The sequence below is a fragment of the Anser cygnoides genome, chromosome 1 (genome assembly GCF_040182565.1).
Source record: "Anser cygnoides isolate HZ-2024a breed goose chromosome 1, Taihu_goose_T2T_genome, whole genome shotgun sequence".
In the NCBI taxonomy this organism is placed as follows: Eukaryota; Metazoa; Chordata; class Aves; order Anseriformes; family Anatidae; genus Anser; species Anser cygnoides.
In genome coordinates this window covers 156,128,820-156,150,366 of record NC_089873.1, presented here as the reverse complement: position 1 = coordinate 156,150,366, position 21,547 = coordinate 156,128,820, and the positions used below count along the sequence as shown (strand labels likewise).

Sequence of the window (21,547 nt, the reverse complement as noted above, 5' to 3'; positions counted from 1 at the left end):
TGTATAGGAGGTCAGACTTCCAGGAACTGTATTTCATGAAGAGACTTCATCATGTGAGCAATCATTCCTTGTCTATTAGTTACTACTTTGTTTGGCATGAGCGAAGAACTATTTTGGCTTGTGCAACTGCTAAAAAGAAATCCACTTAAACCACAGTGTTACAGTCCTGTGCTCTGTTTGCTATTTTCAGGAATGAGGTTCAGCAGTATCATTTAAATTCAGGAAATTATTCGTTTCAGAGAGAAATTCTTTTGATGACAGTCATGATTGCCTTACAAGTACATTTTACACTGCCATATTTTAACATGTATAGCATCTTTGATAAGAGATACTGTCAATGCGTTGTTATGAATATAGTCTTGGGGGAGAGTTCTTTTGAAGTTTAATTTTTACATGGCTTGCATATTGAATTTGTTTTTCTTAGTCTTCTCTTTGAAACGCATTTTATGCACTGCCAACTTTCTCAAAAAAAAAAATCCTGTTGTATAATGTTCTTCTTTTATGATATCCTTTTAAATATGCGTTAAAATAAAAAGTGGGACATGAAAATTCTGACTGTATTCTTTCTTACAGATTTCTTACATGATCTCAGCATGGGCCAGGATGTGTAAAATCCTTGGAAAGGAATTTCAGCAGTACCTTCCTGTTGTCATGGGACCTTTAATGAAGACTGCATCCATTAAACCTGAAGTAGCTCTCTTAGACAGTAAGTTTTAAGCTAATGTTTTACTTGAAAAACACTGAATGTAATGTCATATCATTTTAAGATTTTAATTACTTTTTTTAATAACAGCACAAGATATGGAGAATATGAGTGATGATGATGGTTGGGAATTTGTAAACCTAGGAGATCAGCAGAGTTTTGGAATTAAAACTGCAGGCCTTGAAGAAAAAGCAACTGCATGCCAGATGCTGGTGAGTAATACGGGGCGATCTTGGTGATCTGTGTATTCCTGGACAATCAAGTCTTGAAAACAAAATCTATAACAAATTTTCTTTATGGTATCGAATTAAAAAGTTTTTTTCTTTTGGTGATAGTGTTGAGTTTGGATTTCAGGCGTTAATTATCCTGTTTACTTGATTAAAGATATTTTTAGAGCTTAAGTTTTTAAGATGAATATCAAGTGTTAGCAAAACTTTGACAGAATTGAAGATGTTAAAGAATTGTACTTTTTTTTGCAAATACTGATGTTTCTGAATTGTTTTTATTAAAAAAGCATGCTTTAAGAGTGAGAAATGATGTTGCTATCAGGGTTTCTTAAACTGCCACAGTTGAGGGGGTAAGTAAATTGCTGCACGTTAAAAAATTCCAATCGTTTAACTATCTTTCTCCCCATTCTGTAATTTAAAAATGTTAGTAAAGGTATTTTCCATTAACGGTGACGCCTCAATATTTTGTTTCAGGTTTGCTATGCAAAAGAGCTAAAGGAAGGGTTTGTGGAGTACACAGAACAAGTTGTAAAGCTGATGGTTCCCTTACTGAAGTTCTATTTCCACGATGATATCCTATTAATAAATTCGACTGTGAAAATGGAAACATAGTTTGGAAGAATCAGTCTTGGTTGATATTTCCTAAATTAATTGAAAGTGTTAGTGTTAGAATATTCTGTTGCTTTATAGCAGATTTGGGGGAGGGAATGTTGGTTTACATATGCCTTTAGGAAACAAATCCTAGCTTTCCCCCCTAGTTTCTTTTAAGTAAGCTTATCTGTAACATTAAAAGCAAACAGTACAGAAAGTGTTCTTTGTGTCAACAAACTGAGGCAACTTGAATAGCTTTCCTGTTTGAAATGGGCTTGAAACAACGTCTAAATAGCAAATAGTTTAATTTTTTTCTAATCTTAATATGTATGTAATTAAGAAATTAAATGCATTAGAGCGTAATAAAAAATCAATTTCAAGTAGGAAATTAATGTCATTATAGTGAGTGGTGCTTGCATTCTAAGGCTTTATGTTGGCCTTGATTGTTTTATTTCCTTAATGATAAAACGTGTTCGAGTGGCAGCAGCAGAGTCGATGCCCCTCCTCCTTGAATGTGCTAGAGTTCGCGGGCCAGAGTACCTCACACAGATGTGGCACTTCATGTGTGATGCGCTCATCAAAGCGATTGGGACAGAACCAGATTCAGATGTTCTCTCAGAAATAATGCATTCTTTTGCAAAGGTAACTTTCTTTTTCTTACAAATTATGTGGCAGTACTGTTGATAGCTTTTTAAGGTAAGAAAGTGTGTGTTTCTGCCTGGAAGAAATGCAAGGCTACGTCTACATTTTTGCTCTGATTTTTCTAGCTCTACATTGGTATTTTGAATGTTTGGGCAGGGAGGAAAGAGGGGGGATAAATAAGTATTAACCTAAAATAAATACCAGAAATACCAGGCTTGTTTATTTTAATCACAAACCACTTGAACAATGTAGGTGAAATGTGCAGTGATACTGTGTCTTATTTGATTAATTTGAGAATTGATCACAGCATGACAGCTCTATTAGTGTTATTTCTGCTAATAATCACTTAGTGTGCATTAATATTCTCTGCATGTTTTAGATTTCATTGAGACTGCTCAGGTACCTTAAATCTGAAAAACTGATCATTTTCTTTCACTAGTGCATTGAGGTAATGGGAGATGGATGCCTTAACAACGAACACTTTGAAGAACTTGGAGGAATATTAAAAGGAAAACTAGAAGAGCACTTTAAAAATCAAGAATTAAGACAGGGTAGGTCAGCATAAATTTCTGTTAATGTAGAATCATAGTAGCTGTTCTTTAAAGCAGAACTTCCAATCATTTCTGAACACAAAAATGCTTAGTTGGGATTTCTTTAACTTGCGTATTTATACAAGTCAGTTGGACTTTGAAACAGCAAAATCCACTGAATTACATTTGTAAGCTCTGGGAGGATGAAGATAGTGTAATTTGAAGTAATACTGTAGTAGATTAATCAAAACTTGATGGACAGATTACCTGAAGATGGCACTTGTGTCTGTGGAGTTGTCACTTCTGTGTCTTTTCATCTGAAGACTTTGCAATTTTAAAGCAACAGTGGAGTCTTATTTCTATACTTTTTTGTCCTTGTGACCATGTTTCATGTTCTTTTACATGTTACTGGTCTGAGGTGTGTCATTGTATTTGTTTTTCTGTGAAAGCTCTTTGAAGTTTCATAAAGATAGAAAATTCCTGTGGCATCTTCAGATAGTGTTTCCCATTTTCTAAATTTGTTTCTGAATCTGTTTTTCCTTTCACAAGCTTCTTAAGCATATGTAGCAATCTAACTGTTTAACTTTTCTTTTTAATTTAGTGAAAAGACAAGATGAAGACTACGATGAACAAGTTGAAGAGTCATTACAAGATGAAGTAAGTTGTTTTGGGTAGTTTTTCCCCTCATAAAGTACCAGCATGGAAATGCATTACACAGATATGACATGCAACTCAGTTAAAGTATAGTGCATCCTCTCAGAATTATTTCTTCCTGGGAGAATGCACTGTTGTCATATTCCTTCCAGAAATGGGTCACGCTGTGCATGTGAGTTGGAAAACACCAAAGGTTTCCTTGTCCAGTATACTGAACGAAGAATTTCAGGATCTAGCTTTTCACTTCATCCTCTCAAGCAATTCTTCTCATAACTTTTTCTTAAGTAGTCTGTCAGATGCTTTTGTGATAATCCAAGGCCCACCCTTGCTGACTTACTTTCCTTTGTGCCTTATTACCTAGGTGGCTCTTAATCTTTGAGCCATACCTCTGATACGTAGACCTCTGACACATGAGATCAGGAGCCTGTCTGAAAAAGGGATAGCCTTAAAATAGTATCACAGAAGGACAACAGAATGAACAGCTGGTGTATTGTTTTCTTAGGAGAGAATACCAAAATAACTACTTATCCTCTAAGATACCGAGCCACCTTTAGTTTGAAGTAGAAGTGACTCTAGAAAAGATACAATAATTCTGTTAATCTCTCCATACTAATGATGATTAAATAAAGAATAAGTTACTGCTGTGTATAATGAGACATAGAGGATACTCAGTAAATTTAAGAAAGATTTTTGCCACATGATGCATAATTAGATTGTGCAGCTTGACTACCTGAATTTACACTGTTTGCAGACTCCAGAATATATCCTAACAAATCAGGTACCTGTGTGTAAATACGTTCTTAAATAATGCATTTCTTGTGCCATTTTCCTTTGGAAACTTTAGGCTTGCATTTAAAAGGATAGAATTCTGGCAGCTGCATACTGCTTGGGATCAAAAACAACAAAAAGGCCACAGTTCAAGTCTTGAATCAAAAGCCTTTCCTGATTTTTTTTCTCCCTTTCTTATTTGTAGTGTTCAGTCTTTCTTCTTAACTGTCACTCTATAGTGATAAGGAGAGAAAATGCTAGCAAACAGAACCATTTCAAGAGAAGCTGTATCCATACTCTGCAACAGAGTTGCAAGGCATTTTTAAAAATGTTTTAATTCGTATTTGCTGTTGTTTTTTGAAGACTGCAAGGAGGACTTGTCTGTGTTGCTTTGTGAAAGGAGGCGTAGGACCAGAATGTCACTTGCCATATGGTCAGAATTAACACGTAGTAATGAGCAACATTTGGTTATACATCTTCAGTCCCAGAATATGTGTATGTAAGCACTTACCTCAAGGCAGCAGAAATATTAAGGGGTACATAAAGGCAATGACAGAAGTCAAGAAAGAAAGATACTGAAACAGTAATGTCAATCAAATATCCAGATACAGCCCTGGCTTAGGCAGTAGCTATTTTTTTGATTTGATGTGGGGTAGGAGGAGGCATACAGTATGCAAACATAACTCTATCCGTATGCATTTATTATTGGCTATTAGTAAAATAAGTAAATAATTTTTTTTAAATCCATACCAGGCCAGATGGACCTTGTGATATGCTGAGCTGCAGCAGTTCTTTCTCTCTATTTTCATTTGTGCATGTGTTCCAGAGTTACTGCTTAAATTATGCCTTGGCAATGCAGAAGTTGGCTAAACAGTGAGGGTTTAAATATCATGTTGTGGCAGGCTGCCTGTTGCATGAGAAATAGTTATTAGTTTCTCACTAGGGACCAGAAACTACCTGTGTTCTGTTTTCCCTGCCTGTGAAAGGATAAACTGATTAAGGGAACCATGCAGAGTACAGCAGAACAAAGTCAAATGGTTTTCCCAGCACAAGCATGTCTAAGGTTGCAGTCCTCACTTGCAGATATGACGTGAGTTAATAGCTGAATCTGTGCAACGAATGTTTACTTCACCGGTTTGATTCGTTAATTAGGCAAGGTGAAAAATGAAGTTAAAGGATAAGAGGAGAAGATTAATACTCTTCGTATTTTTGCCACGTTCTAGCACAAAGGCAGTTATCTGTTTACTTTTCAATAAAAGCTTTTACAGTATATGTAAGCTCCAGAAGAGGAAAAGGGCCTTCTGTTTTCTGTAAAGGGAATCCACTGAAGCATTTGTCTTAAAACTTTTCCATCCCTAAGACAAACCTACGGGTCCTAGATGATGGGACGCTCTTAAGTTAAATAGCAGCAGACTTTAACCTTGAAGCAAGAGTTCAAAATATTGGACTTAAAAAGACTCTTTACAAAACCAAATCATTAAACAGCTTTCTTCTATTAGTTTAGAGACCTTAGGGTTTCATGTGATTTTCTGGTATTTTAAAGATCACTGGTCTCAATGTGAGTTGTATCCTTTTCCTATCAGGATGACAGTGACGTTTATATTTTGACTAAAGTATCCGACATTTTGCACTCAATATTCAGCAGTTATAAAGAGAAGGTGCTGCCGTGGTTTGAAAGGCTACTTCCACTAATTGTCAACTTAATTGTAAGTACCTAATTTTCCTTTTTACTGTCTTTTTTTGTTGTTCGTTTTTCTCCTGAATGCGCAGTAGCTATTCCGTGCTGACATCTCAGAGAACTTGGTAGATAGAATGTAGCAGTTGTTTTACAAAATAGAGGCATTTCAAGGTTTAGTCCAGGTCTAATATGAAGTCACACCATGCTTTTTTTAAAAAAATGCCCTGCTATGATAATTATAATTTGTGTTGCAAGATCTAGGATCTCTGACACGACTATTTTTAGAAATTTAATTTTCCTGGGAGTGTCTGATACTCTCTAAAAGGGATTTTAAGAAGGCAGCCAAAAAAAAAAAGCATGGCAGACTATTGGGAAAAATTGAGAATGGAATAGGTAATGGAGCATGAAATGCAGGTAAAGGATTTAGCCAAAACCATTATTCTTTTAATTAGCTCAGATATTCACCTGGATTTTATTAGGTTAACGATACTGCTGCAACTATCACTATAGAAATTGATGTGCTTGTAGAATTAATTTTAATCCAGGAAGAATTTGACAAAAATGCTAGACCACTGTTACTATAACACTGTGATTGTTTTGTTGATACAATCATTGGCTGTACAAAACTACCTGTTTTAAGGTGGCTTCAATATTACCTGTTTTTGCTGCAGTGTCCGCAGAGGCCATGGCCGGATAGGCAGTGGGGGCTGTGCATTTTTGACGACATCGTGGAGCACTGCAGCCCCTCTTCGTTCAAGTACGCTGAATACTTCCTGCGGCCGATGTTACAGTCAATATGTGATAACAGCCCGGAGGTTAGGCAAGCAGCTGCCTACGGTGTTGGAGTTATGGCACAATTTGGTGGGGACAGCTATCGTCCTTTTTGCACAGGTATGTGTGTTCACTTGATAAAATGATTCGAATGTGTGATCCTGGGCGCAACACTCTCCCCACAACCCTACACATACCACCACCCCAAAATAAAGTACTGCTCACCTTTGGTTAATGAGGTCTTAGCTCTTTGGCAATGAAAACCTGCCAGTATGAGCTCTGTGGTAGACTGATTATTATTGAAGTACCTGAATTCTGTCGGTTGATGATGCACTTAATAGCATTTCTGTTTTCTGCTTAGCACATTTGATTTACATAGATTTTTAAAAATATAGTCTGTGCAGATGCTCATTTCTTAAGAAATACCTTTCTTGTACATGTCTTTTTAAATTGTCCGCAGAAATGCTTCCTAAAAGACTTTTTTGAAAACTCTTCCATAAACTTTTTGTCTTGTCCCAGTACTAGAGGAGTACAAACTGAGGTCAGGACTGTTCTGATTTTGGAGTTTTGGTGGTGTTTTTTTGGTGGTGTTTTTTCAGCTGTTGAAGTCTCATTTTGTCATTCATTAGACTTTACCTTGGCCAACTTTAAATCTTCTTCATATTTGGGCAAACAATCCTTGACTAAGCCATAAAAGAACAGATCCTACTGGACAAAACACCTGCTGTCGCCTTTAGTTGGATATTTAGATAAAATAACCTTTTTATTTTACAGCATACAGCTTATTAGCAGGCATCTCAGAAGCATTTTAGATACAACTATACATAAAAGAACTTTGTGATTTATTTTAATAGATGAAGATCAGCTGTGATTAGAAACAAACTAAATCCATGGCATGAGAAGCTGTCTACCCCATAGGTTTTACTGTCTTCTCTGAAAACATCGTGTTTGTGAGCTCTTATTTATAACTTAATTTCTTTACTGATTAATATATGGTGCTAGCATATTGCTTTGTTGCAACTTTGTAGCAGTGTGTTAAAAAGTTGAGACCGTTCAGGAAAAGCAGATTTCAATTTGGATATTTCTGGCACTCAGATGAAAAAGATAGGAATCTCTAGAACTTGTAAATGGCACGGGAGCTACTTCATGGTGAAACTACGAATTAAAAATAGAGTTAGTAAAGAATAAAAAAGTAAGATTAAAGGGGGAAAAACTACAACAAATCAAGTAGCTAAGGGGGAAAATAAGTTTACAAGGTTACAATTTATGGGACTGTCAACATTGCTCCTATTTCTTGCTTCTAACCTCATGAAGTTCAACAAGGGCGAGTGCAGGGTCCTGCACCTCGGGAGGAATAACCCCAAGCACCAGTACAGGCTGGGGGCTGACCTGCTGGAGGGCAGCTCTGCAGAGAGGGACCTGGGAGTCCTGGTGGACAGCAGGCTGACCACGAGTCAGCAATGTGCCCTTGTGGCCAAGAAGGCCAACGGTATCCTGGGCTGCAATTGGAAGAGTGTTGGCAGCAGGTCAAGGGAGGTGATCCTCCCCCTCTACTCAGCCCTGGTGAGGCCGCACCTGGAGTACTGTGTCCTGTTCTGGGCTCCCCAGTACAAGGGGGACATGGAGCTACTGGAGCGAGTCCAGAGGAGGGCTGCGAAGATGATGAAAGGATTAAGGTACCTGTTGTAGGAGGACAGACTGAGAGACCTGGGCCTGTTTAGCCTGGAAAAGAGAAGGCTGGGGGGAAACCTCATTAATGTGTATAAATATCTGGGGGGGGGGAGGGGTTGTTGAGAGGATGGGGCTGGTCTCTTTTCAGTTGTGCCCAGTGGCAGGATGAGAGGCAACGGGCACAAACTGAAGCACAGGAAGTTCCAGCTGAATATGAGAGGGCGCTTCTTTACTGTGAGGGTGACAGAGCACTGGCACAGGTTGCCCAGAGAGGTTATGGAGTCTCCTTCTCTGGAGATACTCAAAACACCCTGGATGCCACCCTGTGCAATGTGCTCGAGGTGATCCTGCTTGGCAGGGGGCTTGGAATAGATGATCTTCAGAGGTCCCTTCCAACCCTGGCCATTCTGTGATTCTTATGTTGGTAGAAGGATATAATCAGCTACTTTGTGTGAATACCATATTAATCAAACGTGTGTTTCTTCCTAAATCATATTAGTGGCCTCAAGTCTTTTGGTGGAGTAAGATGACAGTCGTTACAAAAATTATTATAGAAGATGTTCTTTTATAGTTAAAAGATGGTGGGGTATTTTGGGGGATCGTTTGGTTCAACTTGTTTTTTTTGAATTATCTACTGCAAAGTCTGTGTGAGAGAATAGATCTGTTTTGTAGACAGGAAAAAACGTCTCCTAAATTGTAGGGAGAAGATAACACTGATTTGGGTGCCTTACTAATCTTATGGCTGCAAGGACGCATATGGATGACACAGTCATCCATTGCTAGTAAGGAGTATGAGGAAACAGATGAGATTTAGCGCCGGTAGTCATGATAGCCTGAGGCGTAAAATGCAGACTTAGTTTGTCTGGACATTGCAGACTTCTGTGAAACAAGCTCTGCTTTACAGAGAAGTCTCATTATCCTGCATTCAATACACAGGCTCGTGGTTCTACTGACCAATGTTCCTGTGGTTCTGTAATAACCAACCCTGTAAAAGTATCCTCTTGTAGCTTAGAGTTTTTTTTTTTCAGAGCTGCTGAATTCTTCAAAAATCAAATTCAGTAAGGGCAGTATACCCAAGTGTCACAGTGTATTACTTGACTGCAAAGCTTACTGATGAAAATCAAGTAGTGTGAGATCTCACTCTTCAGTAATTGGAGTTATTTTGAAGTGTGCCTTCTGCACAATTCCACAACCTGTTTTCTGTGCTGGTATAGAATTTTACAGGTTTAGGATTGTATTTTTAGCAGAACATCACAGGGACAGTTCTTCCTGCTTTTAGGGTGCTTCTGAAGGCTGTATGGACAGAAGTAACCAAAAATGTGACATGAATGCTCATTAGAAGTATGTATGTGGTTACCCACATGACTATTTTAAGTAAAATAATTTTTAACCTTGCAATAAAATGGGTATTTTTCCATGAAGTTTGATTTTTGTGATTTAAACCATGCCAGGTGGATTCACCAGATGAGATTAGTTTTGAGTTTTTCCTAGCGCACCTTTTTTTGGGGTGATGGGGGGACACCATCATCAGGGGCGTGATATACGTATGTCCATACATATATTTGTGTGTGTATGCACATGCGATAGGTGCACAGCAGGCAGGCACTTTGGACATGTACTGCAGTCGAAATTAAAGTGAATGTCACTGTTCTAGTGCTTTTCATCATCTGTGTTTATAAAAGCTGTTAGATAACAAACGTCTGTTTAATCTATTTTTTAACTATAAATTACAATGTCTTGTAGGTTGTGTGAGTACAACCGAGAGACTGAAGTTTTTTTGTAAAGCAAACCCAAACTTTTGCAGTAGCTGTTCCCTTGTGTTTCTTTGCATAGCTCTATCTATGTCTTTTACGCAGTATTGAGCAGGGAAGAACCTAAAAGCAGTGGGACATTGGCATGACTGGAGTAACAGGGTGGTAGTGGAGCATTGGGATGGCTGGATTTTTCTGCTTGGGTGACAAGAGAAAACACCACAACCTAGTTCATAGACCTTGTGTAATATACGCAGTTATCTCATGTAGACTTTGTTGGTGAAATATAACTTGATGGTGCATTTGTGCATTAAATTTTATTCTTTTGTTTAACAATTAGAAGCGCTTCCTTTGCTGGTGAGAGTCATTCAGTCACCAGATGCCAAAACCAAAGAGAATGTCAATGCAACAGAGAACTGCATTTCAGCTGTAGGAAAGATAATGAAATTCAAGCCAGACTGTGTAAATGTTGAAGAAGTTCTGCCACACTGGTTATCATGGCTTCCACTTCATGAAGATAAAGAAGAAGCTGTTCATACTTTCAATTATCTGTGTGACTTAATTGAGAGGTAAGGTGAACTCCTGATGTTAAGCACAAAACAAGCTTGTTTGCAGGTTGTTTGCATTCATTTTCTAAAACTGAGAAGCTGTCAGATTAACCTACGAATGCTTTAGAGAAGATAATTTACAAAGTTGTAACTGAGCCTTCCAGTGTGTTATTACTGTTCTATAAACAGTCACTGTTCTCATCCTAACATGTCTTGAAAAAAATCCTGGCAGCTTTTTATATGTACATGATGGATATCAGCTGGGAACTTCTGAAGGAAGTTTCAGGCAAACTTTTGATACTCTGCTTCTATCTCAGCACTGCCCAGGTGTTTTTACTTAGGAACAGCATTTATGCACTTGCAGTCTTGTTTTCATAACCTTTTAAAATAGCTTTGCACCTTTTTGATGTTGAATATTGACAAAACAAGAGTGTGAACTAGAGAAATAATAATTTCATGTCAGAGTGTGTCTCCCTGAAGTTTGTAGTAATTTCAGTTACTGTTGAAAGTATCTTGTCCCGAAGCTTGTTCTTTAGATTTGTGCTTCCTCCCATAGGTCAGGGCTGGGGGGCAGGGACTTCTGATGCAGGTGGAAGTCGCACTTGGTAATTGTGTACAGGAATTTCAGCTTCTGAATCATTGTATAGTAGTCATGTGAATCATTATATAGTAGTCATGTTCTAGTTATTGGCTGATGCTAAGTATTATATCTCACTGGGAAGGTAGAAAGTAAGTCTCTAAATAGGAAAGACTGTAGGAAAGCTATGTTAATACCACGTATCTGTGTAAAAATGGGTGGTGGTAACTGAAGGCTCTATACTGATAATAGCACAGTTGTATTGAGAAACCATAATAATACGTGGGCGTGTGTGCATGTCAGTACAGAAATTGAGATTTCTAGTACTAGCACATTTCTCTTGTCCCCAGCTCTGTGCAGATGGCTCAGCCTTGTTACGTACTTCTGCATTCACAGCCCCTGTGTTCTAGCAGCGGTAGGTGGCAGGGCTGGAAGTGGAACATGTTTTCCACCCAGATCCCTGGTTGCCAGCACTCCTCTACTCCAGCACTTGGCTGGGAAAGATGGTGCAGAACTGTTTACTTGTGCTGTCAGTGAGAGTGCTGGCAGAGAGCTGAAGTCACTGGTGCTCTTTGACACCAGTAATACAACCTCTTCCCACTTCCAGCACTGAGAGGGAAAGAAAGAGGCCCTTTTAGGCAGGGTATTTGTCGCATTATTTACAGTTCCATCTGCATGGAACTCAACAGTTCCATAAAGTACAGAACTTCTTTCTGATAGCGTAGGCTGATTAAAGAATCAGCTGGTTAAATATTAACAGGAGAGGGAACATTCTGTCTGCAGGCAACAAAGCCATGCGTACTTACTAAGCTGAATGAAACTTAAATGTAAACAAGCAGCTTAAGAATAAGATATTTCAAAATGACTCAACCTACATTTGAAATGTTTACCAAACTTTTTTAGTTAAGCACTGATTTATTTGTAATATCTATTTTGATCATAACAGCAACAACCCGGTTGTCCTCGGTCCCAACAACTCTAACCTTCCCAGAATATTCAGTATAATTGCGGATGGTGAAATTCATGAAGCTATTAAACACGAAGATCCATGTACCAAGCGGTTGGCTAATGTTGTTCGCCAAGTGCAGGTAAACACTTTTTTTCTTAGGTGTAAAAGGAACATTTAGGATCTGCTTTTGGATGTAAGCAAACCATTAGACCAGTTTTGAGAGCCTTGTCTCCTTAGAGAATGATGCTTCAACCAGTGATCATGGAGATCCTTGGACAGTCCTAGAACTGTTACTGATAAAACTTGTAACATTTGCACTTGGAAAAGGAATAAAGCCTGTCTTTTAATCTAAATTTCTCAGGTCCCTGTTAAATGGAAAAAAAAATAGTTTTAAGATACATGCAGCTAGATGGTTAACATGCTAGCCAGTATTAGGTTTTGGGTTTTTGTTTGGTTTTTTTTTTTTTAAATATTTCCTTCTATGAGTCAGAAATTGAAGTCTGGAGAGGATCTGCCTATCTGTGTATCAGTGAACTCTACTGCAGAATTTGATCCACCCCATGGTTCCTGTAAGGGTCCCCAGCATCCTGTGGTGATTCACTAATAGAGCAGAGGCTTAGTATCTTTGCTAGACGATGAGTGCAAACTACAAGTAATTTTACTGCTGGCCTCTTTAATCCAGAGTAACTATGGGCTTGTGTTCCACACTTCCCTGCCTTTGGGGAACCACCTCAAAGTTCACTTCGTTTGTGCTGTGCTGAGTACTTATGGTGCTGGGTGATAAGGATGTCGTCATTCTCAGTATTCACACGGCACCTCTCTGCAGTGTCATGGGTGAGAGTGCGAATCAGGTCTGATCCAGAGCCAGGTGCTGTCAGGTGGGCTGACTTGACAGTTGCAGCACCTAATGACGGAAAGTAGTGAGCCTGACAAGCACATGGCCTGTCAAATGTGTGTGGGATTTGGAGCAGCGGCTATTCAGTCGTTGTCCATTGTACCTGGCATGCTGTGGCATGAACTCAGGTTCAAGAGTTCTAGAAACAGACTCATCCAAGTGAATCCTTCCCAAAATCCTGTATCAGCCTGTGAGATACAGTATGTTTGGTACGAAGTGACCTACTTTATTGAAACTCTGAGTTGAGGGCATGAAAATACAATGAAATGAACCAAAAATTCCAAGTGAAACTGATCCAAGTGGTTGCTATAGATTCTCACTTCCAGATACAAATCCTTTGCTGTTAGTATTTAAAGTCAGGGTATAGAACTTGGGCTATGCCAATACATTTGCTAAGTTTAACTTAAATGGTCAAAAGCAGCTTATTTTTCCACAATACAGTGGTATGTATGTGTATAGGTTAATTGTGTATTGTTTTTTTTTGTGTTGCTTTTGTAAAGTTGTTTTTGCCACATTTGATAGGAATGTCTAGGATGGAAATGAGTTCTGACTCGATCAATTTACCTTCAGCCTGGGGTGGGGGGAAATCTTAAAGCTCATGGTATGGGTCGTTTTGTCGGTGATAGTTTTTTGTTTGTTTTTAAGAATTGTAGTTTACTGTTACCTATCTTGTATCTCTCCACACATAATAACTTGATTTCAGCAGAGCACTGTAAATGTTTGTACCATGGTAGGGATTTTGAAGGGTGTGTAGTTGCTAACAGTCTCCTAGAATCTGTGAAGCAGCAGCAGGCAGAAAGACTTTCTTCTGCAGTCATCTGAGTAAGCTGTTCCGTTGCCAGCCCCTGACATGAGTAACATTACAGTCATAGTTGGAATTAAATGCGAACATCTTCCCTCGTGCTTAGGTGTTCTCATGCCAGGAATATTTCAGTGTAATATCAATTTAAAATTCAGAAGTGCTGGAAGAGCACACTTAATTCTGCAGTACTCCACAGTACACTGAGAGTATAAAATGCCTAATCTTATTTAAAACAAACTAAACCTAAAAATAAAAAAAATCTTGAGGACTTTGTCTTCACAGAATTCAGAAGAATTAGAATCCATTTTTATTTTTTTAAATGTGTGAGAACAGGGCGCTTATAATAGCTGAAAATATATCAAACTTGCACTAAAACAATCTTTTAAAATGTACTTAAAGATCACTGCTATTACAAAGGACAATCTAATGACCTAAAGCCAATCACATGCAATATTTTCTTTCCTGTCACTGTCATTCTAAGCCAAGGGCCAAGTAGTTTCAGCTTCTTTTGATAATCCAAAAAGTACTGTTTTCCAAACATCTTTCAATTTTCAGGATTTTCTGGTACCCTTAGCACCAGTTCCTACTGCTGGTGACTTTAAAAGCTAGCCTATCGGCGGAGGACTCTGGTAGCGCATACGAGGTATTCTGAGGCAAAGGAGAGTGTGGGTTTAGGTTTACCTGGATAAATGGTGTATACATTCTCTGTGGGAGGCAATTTGCTGTTCTTCTCTCTAAACAGTAATCCAGTGCGTCTGCAGCGGAATTTTACACACATACACACACAGTCACGCTGTAATCACAGTGCTCAGTTTTTCTGAAGGCGTTATTGATGCACCAGTACCTAAAAGATAATCTTGTATTTAAGTATGATTCAGTATTGCCTGAACGTTGATCTTCTAACTTGAGTGCAAGGCAGAGCAAATGGCTAGAATGAGGAGTCAATTGGTAAATTGACCCACGTAGTTGCAGGGAGTTCCTAGGAGTTTCAAATCAATTACTCTTGGCGCTACTTAACCACAACTTGCCTCCATTGAGCATGTCACAGCATCTCTAATGAGCCTATGCAGAACTGTGTAATAACTGAAGATTTCGGTCTGTCCTTTGGCATATATATAACAGGGATAAGCCCAGTGAACATTGAGCTCTCTAAGCATGTGAAAGCTTAGTGTGTGCTTTAGAAGCTTGTCAGCCTTCATAAACACAACTTCTCTTCTTTCTTTTTTCCCTAGACATCTGGAGGACTGTGGACAGAATGCATATCACAGCTCAATGCAGATCAACAGGCAGCCATACAGGAGCTCCTGAACTCTGCTTGAAGGGCCTTAATTATCATCTGCAAGAAAACTAACTCCAAATAAATGTTTACCCTATTGTTTAGGTTTCTTTTGTTTCTTTTTTGAGTAAAACAGAACTGTAGTGCGTGTAGGCCATACTTCTGCAACCTACAGGCAGTGGCAGCAGGAAGAAGCATTCTTTCAGAACGGTGTTTAAATCGGTTTCTATCCCACAACACTGAAGAAGTTTCCTGTAAACCCTACAATAGCACTGAAGAGTATTTTTCTAACGGTATTAGCCATCCATATGATGGTGAAAGGGAAACAAGTTGAATTTCCTCATTAGACATAATGAATTAAGAAACAGCTTTAAGACCTTGTATTCAGCAGTAGATGTACGTTATAACAGATAAACATTTCTCTACATCTAGTGTTAATTGTATTAATTGGAGTGTGAGTCTTTGTAGGGTAGAAAGCGCCCTTCTGCCCAACAAGTTAGTAGATCAAAAGATGAAAAACCGAAGACAAAAACATCGAGCATGAAGACCTCATTGATCGCACTTTCAGATTCCCAAAAACAACTTGTACAGTGACTCAATGAGGAAAGCTGTTCAGCTTCCAGCCCTTGAATGTGAAGTCTCTTTGGCATGTCTGACAGTATCTCATTCACTCCTCAATAAATGACATTGAAACACAAGAAGCTTGTGTAGAAGTCCAGTGATGTGTGGTTCTTTTAATTTCCTCTTGTGAAAAGATGCAAGTGACAAGCTATACAAGTCATGATTTTATATTTGAAACTTTGTATATTGTTGCCTATTGCAGATTTTATGCATTTTTTGTTTCTTGACTTTTTAACAAATTTTTCACCCACGTGTGTAGAATGGAAACTTAACTGCATTCCTTTTATGACAGTAAACTTACATATCTTGACTTAAAAATGTTTATCATGTTCAGATGCAATTGCATTTCATAACTTATAAAATGTAGCGTTGTTCCAGCTGCAAATGTGCAACCCAGTGATAATATAGTAGTATGTATTTTATTTAAAGCGATCAGATATAATTGGTAGCCTGACCTGAAAGAATCAAAAACTGTTTCAGGGGTTTTTTAGTACTCCAAGAGCAATACACCATTTACCAGCTAACATGAAGCTAAAATAAACATAGAGTATCTGATTTCTAACAAAAGTCAGTGTGAAGTTTTTGTGCTTATATTAGTTCAAGATGTTAGTATTTGTGTTGATCTTTATAAGCTTCAGTTCTTTACTAGAGCGTTTTTCAAGTCAATCTCGACGGTCGCTTAAAACATACACGTATTTTAAAAGAAGGTACAAGTTTCCCTCCTTTATAACAAGAAAATGCAGAAAGCTACACGTAATAAATTTGTAAGAGTTAGCTTAGTTTTGCCTCTGAAAGTTGTTTGAATGAAGTGACACAGAATGAGGTGTATCAAAAGCCATCCTAGATCATTATATCCAAATACTTCTGTGAAAAACTGCCTTAACCATGTGGATTGACACTGTAGTTTGTTTAGAGGTAGCTGAAATAACACAACAAAGTACCTACAGCTCCAGTTCCCACTTTGTTAAATATTTTTAATCTTGTATTTGCAAAGTTCAAGTATTCATACATCTGCAAAATGAATTCGAAACAGATACAGTGAGAGAACTACTAAGTCAGGTTATTTATCTCAAGCACTGATACTACAAAAATCAGCCTATTTCATACCCTTGATTTTTCCTGTATAAAGTATTCTTTGTTTGAATTTCCCCTAAAACATCTATTTTTTTTCCTGCAGCTTTCTTGTGCTGTTTCCTCAAAGCTTCAGGCGAATTTCTCTCTTTTCCTTTCTTTAGACTAACAGTAGGTGGAGAAATAGCAGTACGTGTGCTTTTATCCCTGAAACAGCATTGTCTGTCTCTTTCTGTGGAAACATTAGAGCCGCTCTCCTGATGGAACAATTCCTATCTTCCTTGCAGCCCAGATAAAGGGGAAACAGAGAGAAGCAGGAGCTGGGGTTGCTCTGCGTGCCAGAGGTGGTGTAGAGCGGCTTTGTGCAGATGCTTCTGCCTTGTTAATAATAATGTTATCAAAGAGAAGAGCGCTGATTCAGTTCCTTGAAGCACACAGAGGTCTCATCTTGCCTGTCCCCAATGAACTTGTTAGGGGTACTCCAAACCTTCTGTAGCGTTTTCTTAACTCATTGAGCCTTAAAAACGAAATTCACTTTTCACTAATTTAAAATCTCCGGATCTCTAACTAGTTTCTCAAGTCCCTTAGTTGATGCTTACAGGAATTCAGAACTTTCTAAGCTACCAACCATTCTTTATCTTCCACAAGCAGTGAAGTGCTGTTGGCCAAACAATACGTAGTACAACAGAAGCTCTATCTGCAAGCATTAAAAAATAAAAAAGTCATTCTTAGGAAGGGCTCAAAGGAATCTGACTGTGGTTATTGATAGGGGAAGGGGCATAATTTTATATCACCCATCTTTCTCGTGTAAAACTCCAGATCGAGCTTCATTAAAATACTCAGCCACTGCATTTGGTAAGAGAAAGCACAGCGAGCACTGTGCAACAGCAGCAGTCTGCTTTGGCAGAACAAAGAGGTACCAAACCCACCCAGACGCCCAAGCAGAAGCGTTCCTTGTTTTTAGAAGCAGATCATCTGGAAGCTTAGGTGAGTCCCTTTCTAAGCTCTCATTTTCATTGTTACGAAGGTGAAACTACTTTTGTTTGCAGCTCTAGCTTGTTCACAAAAGCTATTAACACGGATAAATGTCCAGTCTCGTATGCCTAGCTCTGTCTGAGTTGTAGAATTGGTGTTTTGGACGCAGGGTTTGTGTGCTGCTGGGGCACGCTGTGCTACCTTTTCTCTGCAGAGACATCAGAGTGATCCTGAGAACATGGGTTGGTATTCCACACGGAGCAGTTATGCCAAACGTTGGTTGTTTTCTGCAAATCTAGATCTTTTAGTCTCATGTTATGAGTACAGGCGTGAGAGTAAATATGTGTTGCACAGCTGGAACTTTTTGATGAAATAAAGAATTAAGGAAGGTGAATTTCCTAATGACTCTGTGTACGCATGTATGTACGGGGTATGCATCTGCCTTTGCTCTTGACATAGAGCTTTACTTTTGCCTTAGCGGTATCCATTGGGGTGCACACATACACCAAGTCTTCCAAAGAGAGCGAGTATGAGTGAGAGTGGTATGAGTAATAATAAAGGCAAGTGTTTGCCACCCAATTCTTTTTTTCAACTGTGAAATATTTTACTGTGCATCTGTGGGAAGCAACCTTAGCTTTTGCTGTTTAATTATTCACTCTTAATTTTATTTATTTGTCAGCTTAGCAACTGTGCTTAGTTACACGGGGTATGATCTCTTAAATTCTACGAAATGCAAATGCAGACGGGGTCTATGCTTCTGCCCGGTAGAGATCCTGTTTCTTTTTTGATTATCACAAAGATGTTTGTATTGCTCCAAGGAAGAACGTCTCTCAGGACAGTTTATCATCTGTTGAGACGTCAGGGTTCTGGCATAAATATTGGGTAACAGTCATGGGATTGATCTCATCTGATTCTAGGTATCTGTTGCAAAGTTTGTATGCAAGTACTTGTCTGCAGCTCTCTTCGGTGAAGGAAAACAGATGTCTCGAGATCACGCTGTATTTCATCATAAGGAAATGTTTGGTACCAAAGGAGACAACTATCTGAGGGCTACTGAGTTGGTGCTGATGGACAAGAAGTTATTAGTATCTCTGGTGGTCCTCAGATTGTGTTTATAATGAGCAGCGCGATGGCTCACTGAATAGCCTCAGTGGGTGGGTTTTCTGGAATATTTTTTCCCTACTAGTATAAATCAAAAATAAATGTTCTCCCTAAAAGTCAGGCAGTCCCCCTCCTGCTTTTCACAAGCCATTGGGATGTTTCACGTTGACAAGTTATCTGCTAATTAATCCCCATTCAAATGTGTGCTTTAGATGACGCTCTTGTTTCCACAAGGTGTGAGTTACCCCCATTGGCATGTCCGTTTGTCATCGAGTTAGTTCGATTTTGGCTTGTGTTAGCCTCTGGGTACTAGTAGCAGTACTACACCAAGTTTGAGCCTCTCTGCCCCTACTGAATTCATTCTCTCCCAAGAAAGAGGAAAACTCAGGATACCCCTGGAGGCCATAAACTCTTATGGAATCAGGAAATCAGGAAGAGGTTTCTACAGAATCTTCTGATGCAAAAGAGATGTGAGGAACGGGGGGGACTTGTTCAGGACGCGTGGAAGCTGTGTTTCATGCCTTTACGTACAAAATGCTGAGCTCAGTCACAGCGTGGTTACCCCAGTAGAAAAGCTGGGGTTTGTTGCTTGAGTTTGAGTTGCTTGAATTTGAGTTGCTTGAGCAACTTTTTGAGTTGCTACGTATTTTCTGTACCAGGGTGCTTGCTTTTCGAAGGCAGCGCCTCGTGCCTTCACAGCCCACAAGGCCCAGCTGTTCGGTCTTTGTTACGTGTTCTCAAATTTTGCTTGCAAAATTGACTGATCGATTACTTGATAGAGAAGAAACCAAATACCCTCTCAGCTACTCAGGAGCAGCAGCCTGGCGTGACGATCTCAGCGGGTTGTTGTAAGGCTGGAGTTCACGTGAAATTCACTCAGCTCTTCGGTCTGAAGACAAAAAATGATGACTTCTGCTCTGAGGAGACTGTCCGCAACCTCTGTCCGACCTGTTCCTGTCATTGTGGTTCACACCTGCAACGTAACGTTCTCCGGATGTTTACAGGAACGGAAGGTAAGACCTAGTACGTTCAAGTCAGTTTCGATTTCTGTGGCTTTGCCTTCTCACTCAAGGTTGCCCACGACCTTTCTTCAGACCCAGGGAATTTTTGTAGCTGCTAAACCATGAAATCAGTGGGTTCTTTGAGCTTGGTACCACTCATGTTTTAAGAATTTAAGGTAACACTAGATGCACATGAGTATTTGTAGTGGGGGTTCACTTATTTAGCATTAGATAATGAAAATTTAACGGCAGTAAATGCCTTAAGGATTTTTGGTTTGGGATTTTTTTGTTGTTGTTTTATTTATTTGAATTTTTTTGGTTGGCTTGGTTTTGGGATTCTGGTTTTTTTTTGGGTTTTTTTTTTTTTTTTGGAGGATGCATTCATTGCCATGTGTTGCTTCTACTAGAAGGAGATTCAAAGCTCTTCTGAGGCAGCAGAAGAGCCACACTGGTTGCTGAAATGGCATTTTGGATTGTTACAATAAACTTTTTCTGAGTCTTCCAGAAAAGTGTGATGGATATTTGCTGGCAGGCACTCCCTGTGGGTAAATACCGAAGTATTCCTGAGCTAGCAGTGACTGCGGGAAGCTGTGAGTTTGCCTTGTCTGAGTGATGCAGAAGGTCCTTGCTTGTCTCCCATTTTGTCCACACCATTACCAATGAGCATGGGGAAAGAGGAGGGGGAAGTTTCTTCAACTTAATATTTCTGCACTGAAAGTGCAACCACTTGTTTTCTAAGAAGCAACAGAAATTTTTGGTCTGTTTGTTTAATATATCTGGTGTTGTTTCTTTTGTGTGTGTAATAGATGCTGTTAACAAAACATTGTTCTTGAATAACTGCACGGTCCTATACTGAGGTGATAGGAATGATATAAATTAACTAATAGGTTTAATATTCAGTTCATACATTATTTTAAAACCTAATATTAATTTTCCAGGAAAAAAAAAATCTTTGAATAAAAGTCACGTTTTGTATTCAGACCTGTGATCATAGCATTGTATCTTGAGCTGGGGAAGCTAAGCTGGGCAGAATTACTTTGAGTAAAGTTGTGCAACATCACCGTTTTACCATTTTTTAATATCTACTGAGAATAAAATGCCAAGAGACATTTTTACTGTGGAGATTTGTAATCATAATTATTTTGGGTAAAAAATATCATGCAAAAATTGTCTGTTAAGGAGTTGGTAAAGAGGAAAGAAAAAAAAAAAAGCCACCCCAAAAACTGCTAAATTGAGGCCATATTATTTAGCTTGAAGAATCGTGTGGGTACAGTGGCTGTATTTCACCAGTTCTGTGCTCCAGCTAAAGTTTCTTCTGGCCAGTAGATGGAGATGGCACAACTGAATACTAGAGAGCCATGCACCGGTACGTGGGAAGTGTGCTAATCCATCGTCCCTGGTTTTGGGGAGGGTCTCTCCAGCCAGGACCATCTTACAGGCAGGTGTTGAACTGAAACTTGTGCTTACTGGCGATGGGCACGCAGGGCAGGTAGCTCATCTAAATTGCTGCCCATTGCAACCACGGAGAAAGAAAATGAGAGAAAGGGGGAGTGTTAAATCAGTACAGATTTAACCACATCTTCCCCATATCCCCATCCATAGGGCAAGGAGGAAATGAGTTTCAGCCGAGGTCGCCTGCCAGGCTCCAGGAGCAAGTGAGAAGGAACTGCGGCTGTCTGGGTGAGCTCCTGGGGCTCCGTATTAACATCAAAATGTGTCGGTTCCTGTCCGCAAAATGAGCAGAA

General features: G+C 39.1%; 1 protein-coding gene across 1 annotated transcript in view; it reads left to right on the top strand.

The window, feature by feature from the left end:
* The window catches only part of IPO5 (importin 5), a 40,671-nt gene extending 24,920 nt beyond the window's left edge, over positions 1–15,751 (top strand). The window contains exons 16-26 of the mRNA XM_066986627.1: positions 574–706; positions 794–915; positions 1,405–1,501; positions 1,991–2,163; positions 2,603–2,714; positions 3,295–3,350; positions 5,699–5,821; positions 6,465–6,684; positions 10,327–10,555; positions 12,058–12,199; positions 14,990–15,751. Of these exons, the coding sequence (XP_066842728.1) occupies positions 574–706; positions 794–915; positions 1,405–1,501; positions 1,991–2,163; positions 2,603–2,714; positions 3,295–3,350; positions 5,699–5,821; positions 6,465–6,684; positions 10,327–10,555; positions 12,058–12,199; positions 14,990–15,076 (1,494 nt within the window). The 3' untranslated portion in view covers positions 15,077–15,751. The remainder of the gene's footprint in view (positions 1–573; positions 707–793; positions 916–1,404; positions 1,502–1,990; positions 2,164–2,602; positions 2,715–3,294; positions 3,351–5,698; positions 5,822–6,464; positions 6,685–10,326; positions 10,556–12,057; positions 12,200–14,989) is intronic.
* Positions 15,752–21,547: the final 5,796 nt, after the last annotated feature.